Raw genomic sequence first — 13,947 nt, 5'->3', positions numbered from 1 at the left:
GAACAAATTTTGAAGGTCCAAATTGAATGTCCATTCCCACTAATAACCTGGGGCAAAGCACACGCTTGTGTCTCCACAGGTTCAGGACCAAAGTGGATTCCAGCAAAGAATGTAAAGCCTCATCAAGCTTTAAAAAAATGTAGTCTCAAACTCTAAACTTAGCTTAACGTGTCTCTGCTCTAAACTATAAATCCACATTCTCACTTCTAGCACCTAAGTTTGGAGGCCTTTTCCAAGGTCTCAAATCAAATCCTGTGTTTAATTCTAAGCTTTGGCTTCCAGGCCCAAAGTTCTGAGAGTTCTCTGTCCAGAGACAGGAGGGATGGCCCCACACACCCCACACTTCCAGCAGGAGCAGCAATGCAACCCTCTTAGCTCAGTCCTAATTATTTTTGGAGTCTGGCCAGAGGAGAAAAGACGTGGAGACGAGCAGGGAATCAGCAGCACGAGGTGGAGGACTCCCCAGATTTCCTTGCTTTGGAAAAACCAGCTCCACATCCCCTCACTGCCTCCCTCCATCCCAAGGCTAAGGCCACTGGGTCTTCGAGCAGCAGAGCTGTGGGGAGCTGGAGGATTTTGCTGTCCCTGGCTAAAGGTGGGATTTAAAACAATGGGGCAAAGTGGTACAATGCTCAGGTTCAGCTGAGCTTTCCTTTGGGGGGAAAAAAACCCTCTCATAAATAAAAAACCTTTATAAAATTTCCTTGTCTCATTTACGCTCAGAGTCAGAAACCTGTTCCTGCTGCATGGTCACCTCAACTCTGAGGAGCCACAAGCTCCACCAATTTCACAAGGATGGGATTTCAGAGTGTTCTCATGCCAGATTTAGGCTTGTTTGGTTCCAGAAATGACAATTTTGAGTTCAAAGGAGTCCAAACCCATAGGGGAACTTACATCTTGCCCTTGAGCTCTGAGCAATTGTACTGCCTGATCCCGTATCAGCTCAAGTCAGAGCTCAAATCACTTAGAAACATTCATACTTTAAAAAAAAAAAAACAAAACAAAAAACAACAAAAAAAAACCACCAATTGAATTCCAGCTTTTCTGCAGCAAAGCCTGAAAAAGGGAGGGTTTCATGTTGTTCCAAGGCCGGTGACAACCCAAACCCTCAGATCTCTCTTTTCACTACCTTCAAAGAGCCCGGGCAAAGCCAGCTCTGCTGCTGGCAGCCAGGAGCAGCCCTCAGCCCTCTCTCACCATTCTCAGGTAGTTCATGAGGCTGGTGCCGTGCTGCCAGATCTGTGCTGAGCCGCAGGACAGGGGCTTGACGCCGATCTCCTGGCTGCGGTTCAGCTCCTGCACCGCCGTCACCACGGCGTACACGGCGTCGAACAGCAGCGCCGAGGACAGCTGCGGGGGAAAGGTGTAGTCAAAAGTGAGGCAGAGCCCGAGCCAGGGAAGAAATCAGAAGGCTTTGGAATGCTGAACGCTTGCTTTATTAAAATTATACTATATTAAATTAATATATTATTTAAATAGATACTATTTTATTCTATATATTTATTTCTTACTTACCTATCTAATTTACAAACTCGTGACTCTCTGCTGAGAGCCCAAGCCACAGCTGGATCCCACTGGTCACTGACCCCAAACAACCTTCACCAGAATCCAGCCCAGCAATCCCTGCAGGTGAACAATCTCCACACCACATTCCACATGGGCAAAACCAAGGAGCAGAGAGAAAGATTGTTTTCTCTTCTTCTCTCTGTGCAATCCTGAGAGACAGAATTGTGTCTGTCTGTCCAGAGAATGTGAATGCCACAGAAAGGTAGGGAAAAGTCAGCTTGGAGCACAAAAATCCCCCATCCTGCTGCACCTTGGAGCTGGAGAGTGTTCTGTGCACAGCCCGGGGTCAGCTGGGATGCTCTTTGTGTGGTCTTGTTTCATCCATCACTGCCGTCTCTCTATCTCTGCTTGTCCTTGTTGCTTCCCAGTCCTTTCTATCTCAGTTTCTGCAGCTTTCCTTTCCATCTCAGTTTCTGCAGCTTTCCTTTCCATCTCAGTTTCTGCAGTTTTCCTTTCCTAATCAAGGGAGGTTTTTCAGCGTTTTGGTGGCTCTGATCAGTCTGCTGGCCAGGGGGAATGCTCCTGAGAGAAGCAGGAATTTCCAGGGGGAATTGCTCCTGAGATCCGATGCCTGCTGTGCCGCTTCAGCCATCATGGGCTGCCTTCTCCAACCACTTCTTTGACAGGCAGACCCACAAGACACGATTGCCAGATCTGCTTGTCCAGCAGCCAAATCTGCCTTTCAGACCCCACAGAGATCATCCATCCCTCGCTACAACCTCCAGTTCCCTGCTGGAACAGCACTGCTGAGGGGATGTCCAGAGGCTCAGAGCTCATCCCCTCTCCTGCTCACCTTGGCTTTGGTTGCCTTTGCCCAGGTTTCTTTGCCCACCAAGCCCCGTTTCCCACTCATGCACAGCAGTTTCCATGGCTTTGGGCTCGTTATCAATCAGCTATTTTCTCCCTTGTGCTCACTGTTACAACTGAGATTTCACTTTTAATTACTGTCACCTCCTGACTGCTGGAATTAAGCCGTTGCAGATCATTACTATCAAGGCTGCATTTTCCCCATGGATACTTCCAAGAGCATCCTCTTCCCATCCCAGCTCCTGGCAGAGGGTTCAGTCTCCAGCCTGGGGCTGCTTTCCCTGCCTTACCCTGGCTGTGACTTCCAGCCCTGCAGTGGCTTCTGCATCCTCTCCTCCTCCCAGAGCCTGACCATGTTTATTCCCTGCTGCCAGTGGCCCTGCAGGGACAATCTTGCCCAGCTCAATGATCCCAACAAACCTTGAGCTTCCACTCTGTTGTTCATTTTGACTTAACCCTGCTTGGTCTTATTTAGACCAGTGGTGAGACCTCATTGAGCCCACTGGTGTGGGATTAGACACTTTAAAAGCAGCACAAAACCCTCAAAACCTACAAGTCATCCTAAATTAAAAGGCAGGATTCCAGCCCAATGCCATCAAAACCCCAAACACCAGCTCTGACAACACCAGTGACCTTTCACTCCTCCAACCTGCTAAGGCTGACCTAAACATTCCCCTCCTGGAAAGCCTTTTCAGAGATTCTTAAAGAAGTTGATAAATTCTTCTCTCCTTCTTTTCACCCTTTAATATAAATTCTTTCCCTAACAGGGCTTCTCCAGCCTGTCCTGTCCTCAGCCCCTGGTCCATGAAGCTCTTTCCACGCACTTAATTTTAATTATGAATTGAATTCTGTTCAGGTTACAGGATCTCACACCCAATTTGCAATTCCTTTCCTGACTCAGGAGCCATATTAACATCAGCTGGACAAATGAAACTGAGACCAAACACAACCCCCTCACCCCCAAAGTTTCCCCCATTTCCCACCAAATCAGAACATTGGCCCAGCATTTTTCATTTTCTCCTGCTGGGTTTCCATTTCCATTTTCCCTGAGCAGTTAATCCCTTATTAAATGGTGAGCAAGAGACTTGTAGATCTCAGTGAAGCATTTGACATTATTGATTGGAATATTTTACTCCTGAACTCTGTAAAATTCATTAGAATTTCTGCCAGCACCCTTTATGATTTCAAGCAATTTAAGTACTGGGGAGGGTGTGGAGATACACAGGATCAAGTCTTCATGGCATGGAATAGGAATCCCTTCCCTGCAGTCTGATTTTGCATGAAACAGAGGTAAACTACAAAGTTTTGAGGTCATAACCTTCAGCAGAGGAGTGAAAAGAGACTTTTGGAATGTCCTGCAGGCAGATCCAGCCAGAAGGATCTGTCACTGCCCTCCTGTGCGTTCCTCAGCTTTCCCCATGTCACCTACAAAAACCTCTCACTACTTTTATATTCTCATTTTAAACCACAGCTTTGTCCCTGTGTCACAAAAAAAGCCAATTTGTCTGCTAACAAATTGATTCTCTCCCTCGCCTGCACCACCTGATTTGTGCAGAGCCCTGTTGGTTTTGTGCAATATCGGAGCTCCATGGAAAATCCATGGGGCTTTGGGGACTTCCCTCAATCCCCAAATTCTTGACAATTCTTGTCAATTCTTCACACTGAAACATGAACCCAGGTTTGGGTTTTGCCATGTGGGGCTTTTCTTCTCTCCCTAAAACATTATCAGCTGCATCTTTGCCCCCAAACCCAACACGGGGAATTAAAGCCATTAAAACCCTGGGAAATAGACTTTGCAATCTGGATTTTATTCAATGACATAAACACTTAATTACAAACATCTGTTTTAGCCTAAATTCTAATTACCAAATCTAGCCATCTGTAATTTGAATGATTTTCTCTGATTTCCTTTCTTTGCAGTGTGATTAATGAGAATGGCATTAGAGCAGGCAGCTCCCTCCTTTTTGTCAGATGCTTCCTCAGCTCCAGCAAGAATGCCCTGGGATTTTTTGCAGCTCACAGGAAACCTCCCTCCTGTCACTTCCAGCTGTTGAGCTTCCTGTTCTCTCTTTAGGATGAGTTATCCCACAGGATAACTCCTTCCCAGGGCTGCACAGTGAGATGCTCCCTGCCAGATTTCCAGCAGCAGAGGCAGAAAGGTCCTGGATTCACCTCACAGACAAAAGAAGCTCTGCTTGGGAATATTTCACCTCTGCTCTGTAACTTCCCTGCCCTCAAATCCTTTTCTCATCACCTGGGCAATGGCATCTTGAAGAATTCCAGTCCTTCCAGGCATCCCCCCACCTACAGGTTTTGCTGGATGTGGGGTAAGAACCTAAAATGAGAATTTTCATTTCCCCGTCGCACCTGCTGCTGGTTCCTGCTGTCTCCTGTTTGCCCTAGGAGGAGGAAATTTGTTTTGAATGCCTCTCAACAGGCCCTGCAATCCAAAAAGGGATCTTCCTGGTAGAAATCCCATGGAGACTGAGCAGGGCAAGCTGATTGCAGCTGCCTCTGGCTGGGAGGGAGAGCAGGATGGTCCCAGGCACAGGAGCTCAAGTCAAGCCAAAGGATGTGGACACAAAGGGCAAAAATCTCCTTATTTTGCCTCTTAAGGATCCCTTTGTGGTGACAATAAGGAGGTTTTCAGCAGCTCAGCTCGTCAAGGTGGCTCTCAGTTCAGTAAAATCCACGCAAAGGTTCAGCTGATGATATTTCCCCCTCCCTCTCCTCCCGCAGCTGCTGCTGTGATGTGGCAAATCTGCTTTGCAAACTCTCCCAGTTGTGCAGAATCCCTGGGGAATACTCCAGTGCTGATGTGAGCACTCCTCACACTCCTCAGGGAGCTGCTGGAGCACGGAGCACAGCTCAGCCTGAGCTGTGCCTGACCCAGCCCTTCCTGTGCCTTCTGCAGCCACAGTCCCCCCTCCACGAGCCGTTTTCCTGGAGTTTAAACACACAGGGATAAACTTCAGGGAAAAGATGAATCAGAGCTGCATCATCTTCTGCACCCACAGAGAAATACAATCCAAATCGAGATTAGGCTTGAATTTAAAGCTGTGCTCCCAGTCCAGCACAGAGAAGCTCTGCTAAGCTCTGCACCCCAAGGTCCTTTGGGCAGCTCTGACTTTCAGGGTCACTTTGCTGTTTTCCACATCAGGAGACTCCTTTGTAAATCACGGATTGACAGCTCAAGTCCTCTCCTACCTACTTAATAAAAATGCTCTGCCCTGGTTCTTCCTTCCCATTCCTGGACCAGCATCTCCCCATAAAATCCAAGCCGAGGTACAACAGCAGCCTGGGGATATCCCTGAGCTCTTTAGCACAAGATTAGATAGGATTAAATAATTAAATTATTTAATAATTTAAATAACTTTCAAAAAATTATTTGAGACCAGAGTTTCTAGCCCTGAGTTGCTCAGGACCATCCTGAAGCTCTTCCCACAAGGTTTTTCCATGGTCTATCACAGTTCCCAGCTCAGGGAGGTTCTGGGGGAGGGGAATGGACTTTACTTACTGCTGGCCCAGTAAAAGGAGCGTGGTCACAATTCTCCTGCCAGGACTGGTTGAGGCTCTGGACAAACTCTTGGAAGAAGGCATGAGACTGGTTGAAAATGGAGAATCCCAGGATGTTGACTCGGTCGTCCAGCAGGCTGTCCAGGCGCTGGAGGGAAAACTCCTACAGCAGCCCGAAACAGAAAATGGGATTAGAGGGGGAAAAGGCACTGAAAGCTTCAAACCCACTCAGTGCCCGTGAAGGGAACGGGAGCTGTGAGATCCTGGATGTGAAACCCATGCAGCTGTTGGAAGGGAGAGCCTGGGATTTAACCAGGATTTGACTCAGGGTGCTGCTCACTTCAGGCTTTTAATGAAGATATCACCCAAGTCCAGTACTTTATTGGCCAAATTCCAAAAAAAACCCACCAAAACCCTCCAAAGAGGGCATCACTCACCTGCTGAGCAAAGCTGTTCCATCACCACACCCGATTTGGTGACACCAAGTTTCAACTGTTAAATTAAATCAGTTCTTTCCCACAGGAGGAGGAACCAAATTCTACCTAACCCTAAAAATCCCCAACCCTGCACTGCTCCTTTCTGCTGCCAGGTCCCAGGAGGAGATGCCACCCTAATGCCCTGGGGAGGGTTGGAGAGTGCCTTGACTGTGAATTTTGGAGTTGGGAGCCTCCTCTTGCATTTCTGCAAGTGCTAAGAAGTATAAAAACAACTACATAAAAAAAAAAAAAATAAAGCAAAAACTTAGGGCTCGGTTTTGCTCCTCACATCCACGGAAGCAGCTACAGAACAGAGCCTGGGGCAAAGTCCAGCCCTCCTTGTCCTATTAGCGGGGAATAATGGCATTTTCCTCATTAATTTCTCTTCTGCTAATTGCTGAAGTGGAGTGAGAAGGTGGGAGCGACACTTTCAGCAACTGCTGGATGCCCATCACGGATCCAGCTGTCCCCGGGCCCCCTGGGGGATGAGATTCCTGCAAGTCGAGCCATTTTTTATCTTTGCTGGGCACGCAGGAGCAATTCCTGTAAATCTCCCAAACATGGGACTTACAAGACTATTCCAGCCCGGCCAAGACCCACGGGGATGCCATCAAAGCCAGGACGAAGCACATTTTGGACACGTTAACGTTTGGGTAATGTGAAATTGCCTGTGAACTATTGATTCATTTGAATGATATTATCCCCCTGCCTTGCTGACAGGTGATCCGTTCACCCACGGCATCCTGTCAGCCCCAGCAAGCAGGGCAGATGGCTAATGAGGAGCAGCAGGAGGGATGGCAAACCCCTGGAAAATCCTCTCCCCCCGCAGCCAGAGCCTCGAGGCAAATCGTGCAGGGCACCAGGCGAGCAGCTGCCCCGCTGCCCTCTTGGCTTCGGGATATCCAGGAGGAAAATGAGATGTTTTGTCACAAAATCCAAGGTTTCATCTTGTGCCAGCCCGCCCCAGCCTCGGGGCAGCTGAAATTAGTGTGTTTATTTATTTACTGTCCCCTGGAAACACTTCCAAGCTTTTGAAGGTTTTGTTATGCTCTGATCTTTAAATAAGCAATTACTAGGCGAGGGGATGAAGTGGTCTCAGTTCACGTGGGGAAACTGAGGCAGGGGTGAGATTCACCCCAGCCAGGCACAGCCGCAGGGCTGAACTCAGAGGTCCTGCCTGCCCCGAGTGGCGGAATGCCACGGTCAGAACCAGCCCCCTGAAAGGATCTTTTCCCACTTTCGCTGGGTAAATTCCCTGCCCTGAGGCAGCTGCCAGGACTCTCTGCCTGCAAACGACCAAGCCTGACCCCGACAGGCTCCCCTAGAGCCAATAATTTGCTCTGGTTCAAACGTTACCAGCAGCTTTGCCCTGCTCCCATCCCCACTGGCTGCAAGCTTTGTGCAAGCTTTGGTCTTTTCCCACAGCCAACCCTCTCCATATCCATCTTTTTCCAGGCAAGCCTCCAGCTGCAGAAAACCCCATTTCTGTGGCTGACACGTCCATAAAGCATCACCTCTGTGACACACAGGGGTGGCATGGCCCGGACCCGACCCCTTCCACCCTGCTCCCTGTCCCTTCCCGCTGCTCCAGCTCCGGTCTTTGGCCATTAAATGCCTTTCCATCAGAGGAGCGCGGAGCAGGCAGCAGAGCCGGGTCAGGAGGAAATGAGCCGTGAGCTGCCTATGCGATGAGATGGAGATAAACCACCCGAGGGGGACACACTTCATTTGCAGAGGGATAAGAGAGATTTGGTCAGGTCAGGCTTTGCTGCAGAGGGCAAAGGGGTGAGAGCATCCCGATACTCCCGGAGCTGCCAGCTCAGCTTCTGTCCCTATTTGTTGGGTTTTTTTTTTTCCTCTTTTTACACTCATTCACCATGCCTGACATTTCCAAACCCACGTTTTGCAAACAAAACCTCGTTTGCTATTCCAGACCTGCACCTCTCAGCTGATTTCCCACCCGTCCTGCCCTCCTCCCATGCTGCAAGAGGCAAACACAGGCAGGACAAGGGGTGGAAAACCCCTGGCCTCAGGGATATTTTCAGGTGGAGAGCCAAGGATTTCTCTCTGAGACACTGTAAAGTTGATTCCTACACAAATCACTTTCCCAGCTGCCTTTTTCTCCTCCTGGAGTTACTCTCCCTCATCCTCAGTGCTGGCTGGAGCTTCTGCAGGATAGAAGATTCCCACTGCAGTAAGAGCAAAGAGCCATTAGGAAAACAACTCTGACATCCTGTTCTAGAGGAGACTCCAAGCCTCCCCCACCTGTGCAAACACAGCTTTATAACCACATGCTTTCAGAAAATGCCATCAAAATGATGGGTGCAAACAGCAGCTCCCTCATTTCCTCCCATTCAACTGTTTTTTTTATCCCTCTCCCTACATTGGAGGAATTGCAATAATTGCCCAAAACTTGACTCTCAATCTCAGTCCAACATCAGGCACAGAGAAGACCACCAGGAATCACGCCAAGGTGAATTTCAGGGACACAAATCCTGCCTGCCTGAATTCCTCCCCCTCTTTCCACTCTGTTTTTTAAAACACCCACCACATGTCAATATTCTGTTTCAAGAGAGCTCGGTAAAAAATTAGACCCGGAGGATGTGCAGCCAAAATTAATGAACATTTTTACCGAAAGAAAAATCCCCAGGCCTTGCTCTGCTCACAGCAAATTCGGCAGCAGGCACCAGCAGGCAATTACAGTGTAGATTTTCTGACTGCTACTACAGGGCTGCAACCACGAAATGTGTGCTGTTAAATAACAACACTTAGCAATTCCGTGGCATTCTATATTTTCCCGAGTGCTAGGCACGCAATTAGCTAATTGAATTCCACGGGGTTCCCTGGGAGACGGCGCTGGAGGAGTTATTAGAGGATGAAGTCACTCCCTGGCTCTCTGCAGCACTCCACCTGCACTCTTCACTTCCCAGCAGCACACAAACCCCGTGGAATGACCCCAGCATTGAGGGCACTGGGAGGACCTGGCTAATAAAAGCCACAGAGGCGAGCTCTGCGATCCTAAAGGCGCGGGATGGGATTTCCCAGCGTGGCTGGGTGTGAGTTATCAGATCTGCGGGATACACCCCTCGTTCTTTAGGGGCATGAAGCCATCAGGAACAAGTGGTGCTCACTGCAAGTCTGGCTTTGCAGGTCTGGATGGAGGATCAGCTGATCCCGACCGGGCTTCTGCACCCACAAGTCCTCTCCCACCTCAGCTGGCTCCGGGGCTCCTGCAGCACCTGTGAGTTTGGGAGGGAATTGTCCCTCCTGCCCTGCCCGAGTCACTCTGGGACAGCCCAGCAGTGGCAGCAGCTCCTCACACAGTGTGGGAAATCCCAGCTGCCTTGCCCCGGGGCAAATCCTGCCCTGGAGTTGTTATACCCGGAATACAGAGGAGGAAACTGAGGTGCAGAGTGAAAAACAGCAAGAGATTTATACCTGGCAGCACCTTCTTAGAAATACAGGGGCATGGAAGGGTCTGGGTTGGAAGGGACATTAAGCAGCATCTCATTCCACCCTGACACTTTCCCAGGCTGCTCCCAGCCCTGTCCAGCCTGGCTTGGGCACTGCCAGGGATCCAGGAGCAGTCTCAGCTTCTCTGGGCACCCTGTGCCAGGGCTTCACCATCCTCACAGGGAAGAATTTCTTCCCAATATCCCATCCAAATCTACCTTCCTTCACCTTTGAACCATTTCCCCCTTCCCTATCACCCCATGCCTTGTAAAAATCCCTCTCCAGCCCTCTTGTAGGTCACACTCAAGCACTGGAAGGTGCTCTAAGTCTCTCCAAAGACTCTCTTCTCCAGGCTGAGCAGCCCAAAAGAGATGTGGTTTAAAAACCTGCCTTACAACACAAAACATCAAAGCCAGCATTCATCTGTCAGCATCTCACTAATGAGGCTCATCCCAAACCTGCAGCTAAGCAATCAACTGCTAGGCTAAAGGAAATCCCAGGAATTATGGCCAGTCCTTCCCTCACCACTGGCTCCACTGCTTCCCAAGAAGAGTGGCTGGAGATTTCAGCATGGAGATTTCAGATTCCAGCCCAGCAGGAAATTGTCCATGTCACAGCAGCCTGCCTGGCAAAAAAAAAAAAATTGTATTTTCAAGTGTGGAGCTGCCTTCCCTTCCCTGCCATGCTGGGATGTCCCTCCTGAGAGTGGCTCCTGGTAATTTTTCCCCCTGCAGCAGCCACTGTGCTGCTGAGCACTGCAGCAGCTCCTGAGCTCCTTCCAGCATCGATTTTGCTGGTGATCCTGCTCTGCAGCCCGTGTGTGCGTGCAGGACCTCGATCCTTATCTCATTTTTAATAACCCAGAGTGCCTGGGCAGCAGGGAGGCAGCAAGCAGTGCCTGCAGGCTGGGGACAAGCCTAAAGAGGGGCTCTTCCACTGCCAGGGACACCCAGACCTTCCCACAGCCTGACCTCACCCCAAGGCTCTGGAAGGAACAGGGTTTGCTCAATTCAGGCTGCACCAACAGCAAGATGCCCTCTCCATCCCTCCTCTCTCTCTCTTGCACACGCACAGTTTTATCCTCCCCTCCTAATCACTGCAAGGACTTCATTGGATTTTTGGATCTGCTGATTAACAGCCTCCAAAATTCCCTCCAACACTGTGCTCAGCAGGAGAAACTCACTGCTGTAAACTCAGCAGAGGCTGCACTGACCTCGCTCCCCTCCAGCCCGGCTGGCAGCACCAAAAGCTGATTTACACCTGATTTACACCTGATTTACACCTGATTTACACCAGGCCCAGGACACTCTGTGCTGTTCCTGCTCTTTTTTTTCATGTGGGATGGGAAAGGAGAACACTGGGCCAAGGCTTCCATTTCTCTATTAAACCCTCGCTCTGGCAAAACCTCCTTGTTCAGAGTGTTTGGTGCTCAGAAAAGCTCTCCAAACCCAGAGTGCAATGTCCACCCTCAGATTTCTTGGCAGCTTTTGTGCAAGAGCCAAACCTGCAGTGCCAGCTCAGCACAGCTCTGGTGACATCACCTCTGTGTGTCATTATTCACCATTCCAGGGTTAATAAAGTATCCCAGAGCAGGTTTTTTGGACAAACAGAACTCCAGGTCATGGAAGGCAGAACTAAAACACTTCACCCAAAAGGAGCTTGACCCTGCAATGGTCATTTCCTCACCCCCTGGCCCCAGTGACCAATTTTTGCCCAAAAATCACCAAACCTCCTCAGTCAGAGGTGGAGGAAATTCCTGCCTTTTCCTCTCTGGATCCTGCTGCCCTCAGAGCCGAGCTGCCAAGCCTGTAAATCATTCCAAAGCTCTGCTCAGAACACATTTATTTGTTTACTCGAGTGGACAATATTTTGTTAAGTGCTTTCTATGGTTTTCCTGAAAGGCTCCGTTTATTTATAAACGATCGACGGAGTCAATAAGTTTCTAATGGGCCACATGTAAAAATCAATTTCTCTAGGAGGGAAAAAAAGTGGAAATAAGTCATCACAGCAACAATTTGAGTAGGTAAGTGGATGGGGTAGATCTACTCAAGGCAATGCTAGCTGGCCATTCAAGTAGGGAAAGAGAAGCTGTGACCTCAGGGGCAATTTCGGGGAATATATTTATATCTGTAATTGGATTTCTCTTCCAAAAAAAGCATTGATGTGCCTTACAGGTCTTGAACCTCCTCAAGCAAGGCCAGCTGTTAAATTTTGGAGGCTGGTCTTCAAGCACTTTTAGGAAAATACACTGCCCAAACTTCGACTTCTCTGCAGGGAGCCCGAGATTGGGAGAGAGACAAATCCACAAGAGGTCAAGCGCTAAATGCTGGGATCTGAAAAAAGACAGCTCTTGAAAAAAAAAAAGAGTGAGAAGTAGGGAAAGAGAGAGATTTGCCCTCACCTCAGAGGGGCTGGGGCGCATCTGAGAGAATGATTTACCCAAAAATTGGGAATCAAGCACAGGGGTCTGGTCAGAAAGTAACAGGACTGAGGCAGCAAAAGGCAGGGAGGCGCAGCCACTGCTCTGTCTAAGCCCTCCTTCCCTCATGCTTAGTAGAACGAGGAAAAATTGCTTTGGCAGCCCTGCAAAAACCTGATTTGTTTGCCCTGCTACCACATGCCACTGAAAATATGATCCATAAATCCCGGCAAGGATCGGGGCTCTCCAGAACACTCCGCATCAGCTGCTGGGAATCAGGAGGGCTGGCTGGGCTGGGAGGGGAAATCTCTCACAGGGTAAGAGAGACTCTGCCTGCCTCACCTGGGCAAGGCACAGCGAGGTGCCCCTGGCAGCTCAAAGGCCAAGCACCACGGCCCGTGCTGGAGCTCACGGCAAAAAAGAAGATTATTTCACCACAAAAAGGTAATTTGCCCTGGTCAAAGCCTAATCTGTAGTTCTCTGTCCCTCTGCTTGATTTGACATCATCCCTTCCTCCCGGGGGATGTCACCCTGCTGACAAGCTACAGCACAAACGTGTGACACTCTCTGGGGGATTTGGACACCAATTTCCCCTCCAGTTCCTGTTCCAGGTTGACAGTTCAGCTCAAAAACCTCATCCTGTATGAACCTTTTTATAAATCACCAAACAAAGGAGAAAAGCAGGAAACAAGGCAAAAAAAAAAACAAAAAAAAAAAAAAAACCAAACCTGAACTGATTTATCTGGTCTGTGGGAGTTGAACACGGCAGCTGTTTTATCAGCAGCAACACCTGCACACATTTTGTCAGGGAACAAAACTGCACCCAGTGAATTGCCCTGCCTGACTTGAGGCACTGGGAAACCTCTTTTACACCTTCCCCCTTGGAGCAATAGTTTTAATTGTTTCAATTATTCCCATCTAATTGTCAAATATTTTGAAATTTAAACCCAGCCTGAGGTCCGGATGTTATTAAAAAAAAAAAAAAAAAAAAATCAAAAACCCAACAAACCAAACAGAGAGGGAAAAAAAAAAAAAAGACAAAACCCAATAGCTACAGAGAATTAACAAGCTAAAAGAATTAATTGTAGCGTGGGGTTTTGGAGGCATCCAACACCCCTCCTACTCTGTGCTGCTGATTTCAGGGATTTCCAGTGCTGGAAGGAACATTTTCTTCAATGCACAGCAGTCTGCTTTCAATGGTCTATTTGTGCATCATTATTATTATTATTATTATTATTATTGTTATTATTATTATTATTATTATTCTGCACATCACTGTCCCCTCACATGGCCGTGAGCTCTGTGGAGACCCAGCCAGCCCCGCCAGGGAGAAGGGAAGGGATGATGAACAGCTCTGAGATCATCCCAGCATCTCTGCAGGGAATTTCATCCCTCCCAAAAGTCCCAGAGCAAGGGAATCATCACCACGTGGAGATGCCAGGGACAAAATGGGGTTGGATGGGGATTTTTTTGCCAGGGGATGGAGGACAGGAGGGCTGCCAGGAGTGCCCAAAACTAGGATGTGGGGAAGAAAAATGCACCAGACCTGAGAGTTCCATTAGGACTCCTGGAAAATTTGCCAGGCTGCTGCTGCTGCTGACAAAAACAGGTCCCTGGAGCTGGCTGAAGGAGGCTGATAATGAATTTGCACGCAGGAAAGGAGCCTGTGGATATTTTTACACCGGGCTGCTCGCCTCGGCTCCCATGGAA

At 48.8% G+C, this 13,947-nt stretch overlaps 1 protein-coding gene across 1 annotated transcript in view; it reads right to left on the bottom strand.

The window, feature by feature from the left end:
- GRIK4 (glutamate ionotropic receptor kainate type subunit 4) overlaps window positions 1–13,947 on the bottom strand; it is a 126,969-nt gene that overhangs the window by 35,136 nt on the left and 77,886 nt on the right. Inside the window, exons 7-8 of the mRNA XM_053963370.1 lie at window positions 5,891–6,052; window positions 1,198–1,350 (exon numbers count right to left, since the gene is read on the bottom strand). Of these exons, the coding sequence (XP_053819345.1) occupies window positions 1,198–1,350; window positions 5,891–6,052 (315 nt within the window). The remainder of the gene's footprint in view (window positions 1–1,197; window positions 1,351–5,890; window positions 6,053–13,947) is intronic.

The sequence above is a fragment of the Vidua chalybeata genome, chromosome 23, assembly GCF_026979565.1.
Source record: "Vidua chalybeata isolate OUT-0048 chromosome 23, bVidCha1 merged haplotype, whole genome shotgun sequence".
NCBI lineage: Eukaryota > Metazoa > Chordata > Aves > Passeriformes > Viduidae > Vidua > Vidua chalybeata.
The sequence above is the reverse complement of the archived record's forward strand: the minus strand, read 5'-3'. Positions and strand labels throughout refer to the sequence as shown.